Source organism: Portunus trituberculatus, chromosome 8 (genome assembly GCF_017591435.1).
Source record: "Portunus trituberculatus isolate SZX2019 chromosome 8, ASM1759143v1, whole genome shotgun sequence".
In the NCBI taxonomy this organism is placed as follows: domain Eukaryota; kingdom Metazoa; phylum Arthropoda; class Malacostraca; order Decapoda; family Portunidae; genus Portunus; species Portunus trituberculatus.
In genome coordinates this window covers 7,028,613-7,037,500 of record NC_059262.1, presented here as the reverse complement: position 1 = coordinate 7,037,500, position 8,888 = coordinate 7,028,613, and the positions used below count along the sequence as shown (strand labels likewise).

General features: G+C 41.1%; 1 protein-coding gene across 1 annotated transcript in view; it reads right to left on the bottom strand.

Annotated features, from left to right (window-relative positions):
* The window catches only part of LOC123500093 (obscurin-like), a 191,166-nt gene that overhangs the window by 74,128 nt on the left and 108,150 nt on the right, over positions 1–8,888 (bottom strand). Inside the window, 7 exon segments of the mRNA XM_045248747.1 lie at positions 379–554; positions 835–970; positions 1,521–1,644; positions 1,927–2,057; positions 2,426–2,604; positions 3,978–4,119; positions 6,152–6,254. Coding sequence (XP_045104682.1) covers positions 379–554; positions 835–970; positions 1,521–1,644; positions 1,927–2,057; positions 2,426–2,604; positions 3,978–4,119; positions 6,152–6,254 — 991 coding nt within the window.

The window sequence follows — 8,888 nt, the reverse complement described above, 5'->3', positions numbered from 1 at the left end:
ATTAAAAAAACTGAAGACTGTGGCTATCAATTTTCTGACCTCCATAGACCCTCCGTAATGTCAATAAAATGGTCTAATCACACCCAAAACTCAAGGTAAAAACTTTTGCTTACTGTTTGGCGATTTTATACAGCTTCAGAAACTTATGTTGGGGGATTTGAATAGTGAAGACTCTGGCTATTAATATTTTAACCTCCTTAGACGCTTTCTAATGTTAATAAAATGGTCAAATCACACACAAAACTCAAGATAAAAATGCGTCCCAGTACTGAAAGGGTTAATACCTTTTAGTGACACCTTGACCTTATGAACCTGTAATGTCACCCTTCTAAGCCTTTCCAAGTCACACCAAGCCTCCCTAAATCCCGTGGGGCTTACCTCGAATGGCCAGCTTAGCGGTAGATTCAACTTGGCCCAGATCATTGGTAGCCACGACGCAGTACAGGCCAGCGTCTCTCTCCTCCACATTCTTGATGACTAAGGCCACTGATTCTTCGTCTTCCCAGAGCACCTTCAGTTTACCGCCTGTCTCAAGGTCCAGCCCATTCTTGGTCCTGGTGGTGGTGGTGGTGTGACGTAAGGACATTTTTTTTTATTATTTCATTGTTTTTTGTTCTTACATAAAGGAAATGAAAATGTTAATATTATTCCTGCTACTTTTACCACTACTGTCTTCTCACTTCCTTCCTTCTTTATGTCCCCTCTTACATGGAAAAGAGAAAAAAAACTACTACTACTACTACTACTACTATTACTACTACTACTACTACTACTACTACTACTACTACTACTACTACCACAACTAAAATTCTAACTACTCCTAGTCCTACCCACCATGTCAGGTCCGGCTTGGGGTAACCGCCGATCTTACACTCAAGCATTGCCGAACCACCCACTGAAACTGTTGTGTCTGTCATCTCCTCCTTGATACTTGGCGGCTCAGGGTCACGCAGCAGCCTGTTGATGGATCCTGAAGGGAGAGAGGGAAGAATGAGAGGGTAGGGGGACGGGAAGGGGAAGAATTATGGCGGGTGTGGGAGAATGAGGAGAAGAATGAAGAGGGGGTGGGGGGAGAATGAGTGGTTTATTTGCTTTCTGTTCATTTTTTTCTTTTCTCTTTCTTTTTTCTTTATTCTCTCTCTCTCTCTCTCTCTCTCTCTCTCTCTCTCTCTCTTCAGTTGTTTCTATCCTCTATCCTGTTTCTATCTTCCTTTCTTCCTTCTTTCTTATTTTTTACTTTCTCTTCCTTCTTTCTTTCTTTCTTTCCTTCTTATTTCTTTCTTTCCATCTTCCTTCTTTCCTTCCATCCTTCCTTCCTTCTTAATACTAAACTTTCCTCCTCCTCCTCCTCCTCCTTCTTTCTTTTTTTACTTTCTCTTCCTTCTCTCTTTCTTTTTTCCATCCTTCCTTCCTTCCATCCTTCCATCCTTTTAAGACATAACTTAAACAAATGTATATTACTAAACTTTCCTATTCCTCCTCCTCCTCCTCCTCCTCCTCCTCCTCCTCCTCCTCCTTACCCTCCACGGTGAGTTCAGCGGAGCAGGATATTTTGCCGCAGGATGTGGAGGCGACGCAGGTGTACAGGCCGGCATCCTCAGGAGTCACGTTTTGGAAGACCAGGGCCAGCGTGTCTTCGTCATCCTGCAGGTTAAAAGGGGGTCAAAGGAGGTCACTGAGGGGTCAAGGGGGGTGGTGGTGGTGGTGGTGGTGGTAGTGGTGGTATTTGAGTTTCTTTTTAATTTTTTTTTTTTTTTTTTTTCTGTGTTTGTGTGTTTTCTTTATTTTCTCTTATTTTTTGTATTTTTATTCGTTTTGTTTTTACATTCTTTAAAATCATTTGTCTTCTCTCTGTGCGGTATGTAGAAATGCTTCTCTCTCTCTCTCTCTCTCTCTCTCTCTCTCTCTCTCTCTCTCTTTACCCACCTTGAACATGACATTGAACCTCTCCAGTGGGTCAAACTCCTGTCCGTCCCTGAACCACTTGAACTCAGCCTTCTCCCCGCTGGCCAGCAGGGACCCCTTGCCGCTCAGGGCCTCGTACACCAGCTGCTCGTCTGGGGAAGGAAGGGAAAGGTGGGAATTAAAGGCTTTAACTAACTAACTAAGGAATTAACTAACTGGACACTCAAATACCAAATCACAATTTTACAGTCAAATCACAATTCTACAGTCAAATCAAACTAACATCCTTTAAACCAATCGAACCCTTTAAAAAGACAATCTAATCTTACTACCAGAATCCCTTAAGTAGCAAACCATTCTTTCAGCAACCTACAAATCATGCTGTCAAACCAAACTTAACACCATTTAAACTAATCCGATCCTTTGAAAAAATATCATCTAACACCCTTTAACCCAATCCAACCCTTTATCTTACTACTAGAACCCCTTTAGAGAGCAAACGAAGCCTGCAGCAACTCACCACTGACTGCCATCTGTGCCTCACACTCCGTCTTGCCGTACTTGTTGCGCGCCACACACTTGTACATGCCTTCGTCCTCCTTCTTGACGTGAGAGATCAGCATTTCATAGTGTCCAATGGCTGGGTCACGGTGGATCTTGACTCTATCGTCCTCCACTATCTCCTGTTCGTTCTTGAGGCTGTGGAGGAGGTAGAGGTGAGACAGTGGAAGAGAAGGAGAGGTGAAGGTAGAAGAGGTGGAGGACATAAAACAGTGGAAGAGGAGAAGGAAAAGGCGGAGAAAATGGAGATGAGAAGATGGAAGAGTAGAAGGAAACGGTGGAGGTGGAAGAGGTGGAGGAAAATATGGAGGAGGAGGAGGAGGTGGAGATGAAACAGTGGAAGAGGAGAAGGAAAAGGTGGAGAAGGTGGAGAAGATGAGAAAGAGGAGGTGGAAGAAGAGGAAAAATTTTATCACATATATTCTAAGAGTAAGAGGAAGTGGAAGAGGTAGAGAAGGAGATAATTAGGAGGAGAAGGAGGTAGAAGAGAAGGAAAAATGTTATCACGTGTATTTTGAAAGTAAGAGGAAGTGGAGGAGGTGGAGGAGGAGATGAGAAGGAGGAGAAGAAGGTGGAAGAGAAAAAAATAACACATGTATTCTGGAAGTAAGAGGAAGTGGAGGCGGAGGAGGAGAAGGAGGAGGAGGAGGAGGAGTAGGAGTTTGAATGAGTGTTGTGTTTCCAGTTTGCTAGGTGGAAGAGAAGAGGAGGAGGAGTAAGAGGAGGAGGAGAGGGAGGAGATGGAAGGAATCTTGTTTGAAAGGATTTGTGAAGTGGAGAAAGAGGAACTCGAAGAAGAGGAGGAGGTAGAGGAGGAGGAGGAGGAGGAGGAGGAGGAGGAGGAGGAGGAGGAGGAGGAGGAGGAGGAGGACAAATGGAGAAGGGAACGTGTCGCGTGGGAGTCTTTCAGGAGGAGGAGGAGGATGAGGAGGAGGATTTAGAGAAGAGGAGCGGAAGGGAGAGAAGAGGGAAGAAGAGGAGGAGAAGGAGGAGGAGGAGGAGGAAGAGGAGGAGGAGGAGGAGGAAGAGGAAAGCGAACTTAAGGTCCCATAAGCTCCATACCTTTCTCTTGGTCACGACAGGTAAAGGAGCATAAAACCTTTAGTAAACTCTCTCTCTCTCTCTCTCTCTCTCTCTCTCTCTCTCTCTCTCTCTCTCTCTCTCTCTCCCAGACAAACAAGCATAAACAAGAGGTAAACAAACACAGGTAAACAAACAGGTAAACAAATAGGTAAACACACAGGTAAACAAACACAGGTAAACAAACACAGGTAAACAAACAGGTAAACAGACATTTGTACCTATTTTTGGCTAACTCTTTCATCTTTTAAGGGAACTAGCAATCAAGCGGGCCTTTCTTTTGTTTACTTTATTTTTTACCCTTTGCTAGCCTCCCCTCTTACATAAAAAAAGGTAAATAGAAAAGGTAAACACACACAGGTAAGCGGATAAGTCAACAGGTAAACAGGTAGGCAAGTAGACACAGGTAAAACAAACAGGTAAACACTCACAACTGCACGTCAGGCATGGGATCACCCTTGACGTGAATGGTGTAGGAAAGATTAGTGTTCTCAATGACTTCAGTGGGTTTCATCTTGACCAGGAAGAAAGGTGACTTCTCAGCAATGCGGCGCGCCCTCTCCTCCTCCGTGACTGTAAAGGAGAAAGGGAAATGTAACATAGATTGCACAGAAGTAAAGGTTGTATTGCCAAACGCTTCATTCTCTCACTACGACTGTTTTCCAAGGTTGCAGAGATGATTAGCCTGGTTCTCACGTGTGTTTTTCCTGTTGGTAATGTAGGAATGTTGTTAATCTGCCATTAAAACAGGAAAACACTCTTAAAAACCGTGTTAACCTCACCACGACTGTTTTGAAAAGTTGCAGAGATGATTAGCCTGGTTTTCAAGTGTGTTTTCCTATTAGTAGTGTAAGAATATTGTTACTCTGCCATTAGGACAGTAAAAATGAAAGGGTTGTATTTTCAAACACATACATCTCACCACGACTGTTTTGAAAAGTTGCAGAGATGATTTTCAAGTGTGTTTCTCCTGTTGGTAGTGTAGGAATGTAGCTAATCTGCTTCTAGGACAATAAAAAATGGGCAAAGGTATTTTCAAACTCTTCATTCTCTCACTATGACTGTTTTCCAAGGTTGCAGAGAAGATTAGTCTAGTTTTCATGTGTTTTTCTTGTTGATAGTGTTGGAATGTTGCTAATCTGCCTCTAAGACAGTAAAACACTCTTAAAAACCCTTGATACTTTCACCACGACTGTTTCCCAAAGCTATAGGGATGATTAGACAAGAGGAAGTGGAAATAAAAGAGAAGGAGGAAGAGGAGGAGGAGGAGGAGGAGGAGGAGGAGGAGGAGAGTTCGATGATTAAAAGTATGTTAGAAAGAAAATAGTAAATGATGAAAGGCAGAAACGAGAAAAGGAAGAACAATAAAGGAAAAGAAAGAAATGTAAAAGGGAGGGAAGAGGAGGAGAAGGAGGAGGAGGAGGAGGAAGAGGACGAGGAAGAGAAGAAAGAAGAGGAGGAGGAGGAAGATGAATAAGACGTGAAGAGCAGCACTGAAAGGATGTCAAGAAAAGAAGATAAAAGAGGAGGAGGAGGAGGAGGAGGAGGAGGAGGAGGAGGAAAGAAATTGCAAACCAGGAAGCGATAAGACAGTGTGAAAAGAAAGGACTGAAAGAGAAACAGAGATAAAAGCAGCAGCAGCAACAACAACAACAACAACAACAACAACAACAACAACAACAACAACTACTACAACTACTACTACTACTACACTACTACTAACACTCACCACAGATTCAAAATTAAAGGCAACCCAATATCTAAGTAACTTGTCCATTAATTAACTTTACCACTAACTACGCTAACTTCACCACCCATTAACTTCGCCACTAACTAACTTCATCATCAATTAACTTCACCAAAAGCAACCCATTATTTAACTAACTTCTCCATTGATTAACTTCACCACCAACTTCACCACTAACTTCACCAACTTTACCATCAATTAACTTCACCACTAACTAACTTCACCTTCAATTAACTTCACCACTCCACTTATTTCATCACTAATAAACTAACTTCACCATTAATTAACTTCACCACTAACCAACTTCACCTCTAACCTCACCAATTCACCATTAACTTCACTATTAACCACCACAAACTTCACCACTTACTAACTTCACCACAACACCAGACTTCACCACCACTACACATCCTTCACCACAAACTTCATTACTAACTTCACCACAAACGTCACCACTCCACCACTAACACCACAAACTTCACCACTAACTTCACAGCTACACTAACTGAGAAACAGCACATAAGAAAAAGGAAGAGGAAGAAAGAAAGAGAGAAAGAAAAAGCAGAACTAAACAAAATTAGGCAGAAAGAAAGAAAATATAAATACATTAAAAGAAATAAAATAGAAAATATGAAAAAAAACATAAGAAGAAGAAGAAGAAGAAGGAGGAGGAGGAGGAGAAGAAGAAGAAGGAATAAGGAAGTGAAAGAGATGAAAGAGGGAACAGGCAAACATCACCACAGACACAAACTCCACCACTATCACCAAAAACTCCACTAACTTCACCATTATCACAAACTTCACTAACTCCCCTAACTCCACCACAATCACCACAAACTCCACGACATGTCTACTCACACTCCTGAACCAGCAGTTGGGCGGAGCAGGTGGCGGCGGAGTGGTTCTCATCCGTGGCCTTGGCTGTGTAGATACCAGAGTCGTCCTTGTGGCAGTTGAGCACCTGTGTGGAGGAGACAGAGGTGGAGGAGGTGGAGAGATAGAGAGGGAGGGGAGAAATGGAGGAGGTGGAAAGATAGAGAGAAAGGGAGTGTATGTAGAGGAGAGAGAGAGAGAGAGAAAGAGAAAGAGAGACGTGGATCATAAAAGGTACAGGAAAATAATGAGTAAAAGGTGGAGAAAGTGAGGGGAAGAGGAGGGAAAAAGGGGAAGAGGTGTAATGTGAAGGAAGGGAAGGTAGAATGTGAAGGATGGGTTTAAAATGTAAGGAAAAAGTGAATGAAGAATGGAATATGGAAAGAAGAGAGAAACAATAGGAGGAGGAGGAGGAGGAGGAGGAGGAGGAGGAGGAGGAGGAGGAATTGAAGGAAGAAGGACGGAAGAAGGAAGGAAGGAGGTGGAAGAGGAGGATAAGAAAAAGAGAGATTAATCAGTTTCTTGCTTTTTCTTTGCTCTCTCTCTCTCTCTCTCTCTCTCTCTCTCTCTCTCTCTCTCTCTCTCTCTCTCTCTCTCTCTCTCTCTCTCTCTCTCTCTCTCTCTCTCTCTCTCTCTCTCTCTCTCTCTCTCTCTCTCTCTCACTCCGGATATTAACTTACTTTCCTATGCATGACACAACCTCCTTAACAATTCTATACCATCTCTCTTCACCATTTGCTCCCCTTCCTTCCCCTCACTTTCCCCTCTCCATCCCCTCCTCCTCCTTCCCTTTCCCTTTCCTTTCTCCATCCTCTTACCATACCCTCCCTCCTCTCTCTCCTTCTCTTTCCATCCCCTCCCATTCTCCTCCTTTTCCCCTCTCCATCCCCTCCCTTCCCCTCACTTCCCCTCTCACTAACTCAGATGTGGGGAAAAATAATCTCCAAGGAAATCTTTTAGTAATATTTGTTTTCCCATCTTGTTGTTGCCATATTTTCTATTACGGAGGGGAAAAAGTTTGAGGGGAAAGAGTACTAGAGAAAATGAGATTCAGTGAGTTTTGTCTGTGCTGAGAGAAAAGAGGGAAAATTTTGTTCTTAGATTCAGTGTATGTTATTTTGGAGGGTTAATTTCTTTTATTTTCATTTTTTTTTATCTTCGTTCACCTCATCCTAAGAATAATTTTGAGTAATTCAGGGAAATTTTTCATATTTTTTACTTTAGTTTCAGGGTAAAAAAAAATATATATATAAATAAAACACTCGTTCATGGATGCAACTTAGAAAAATAACTCAACTTAATTTTACGTGCTGGGGGGAAAGGGAAAAACTGGAGGAAATCTTTATAAAGGCAGGGAAAAAAAGAAACAGTGCAAGGAAAAGGGGAAAATGATAAATCCACACTTTTTAAAGAGGAAAATATAAAATAAATTCATCCTGACAAGCATTATAAGGGAAAAAAGACGAGGAAAAAATAAAATAGAAAGAAACTTTTATCTTCAACATGGGAAAAGAAGGAAAACTGATGCAAGGGGAGGGAAAAATAAATCCACACTTTTAGGAGGAAAAAAAAAAAAAAGATAAAATAACAAGCAAACTCTTAAACTGGAAATAAAAAAAAGGGTAAAAAATGAAAAAAAAAAATGGGGATGCAAAGAAAATAAATGAAATCGTAGGATAAAAAAAGTCTATCTAGGTTTCTTTCTGCAATCTTTTTCTTTATAAGGGAAAAGAAAGCTTGGAAAATAGTCTAGCTAAGGTTTTTTCTGCGATCTTTTCCTGTAGAGGGGAAAAACAGCTTGGAAAAATGTCTAGCTAAGTTTTTGTGGGGGAACAATATTTTTCTTTTAGGGGAAAGAGATGCACTGAAAAAGATGCACTGAGAGAGATGCACTGAAATATCTTTATACCTTGAGTGTGTGTCTGCTTCCTTCCTGAGACACCTGAGGGAGGGAGAGAGAGGGAGAGGAAACTGTGACATTGAAGTGCTCAGGTAATAGGAGACCAGGTGGGTTAATTAATGCTGCAGTTTGTGATTCAGGTAACAAACCTTTCTTTACTATGACACGTTTTCATATTCATTCTGGTTACTATTTGGTGATTTTATACAGCTTCAGAAACTTATGTGGCGGATTAAAACAGTGAAGACTCTGGCCATTAATCTTTCGACCTCCATAGACCCTTTCCAATGTCAATAAATTCATCTAATACCCAAAATTCAAGGTAAAAATGCGTGTCAGTACTGAAGGGGTTAAATAGATTAATAAATATGGGGGATTAAAATAGGGAAGACTCTGGCTATTAAACTTCTGACTTCCATAGACCCTTTCCAATGTCAATAAAATTATCTAATCACTCCCAAAATTCAAGGTAAAAATGTGTGTCAGTACTGAAGGGGTTAAATAAATGAATAAATGTGGAAGATTAAAATAGGGAAGACTCTGGCCATTAATCTTCTGATCTCCATAGACCCTTTCTAGTGCAAATAGAATTGTCTAATCACAGTCAAAAGTTATGGTAAAAGTGTGTCTCAGTATTGAAAGTGGTAAATACATTAATAAATTAAATAAAAAGGTAGGTAAGTAAGTAATAAGATAGCTTCTGGGGAAAAAGATCAGCTAATTAACAGTTATGAATTAGGGAAATAAAACCACTTCACAACAAAACAAAATAAGTAAATAATGGATAGAAAGGTTAGGAATCCATACAACCCTTAACTTGAA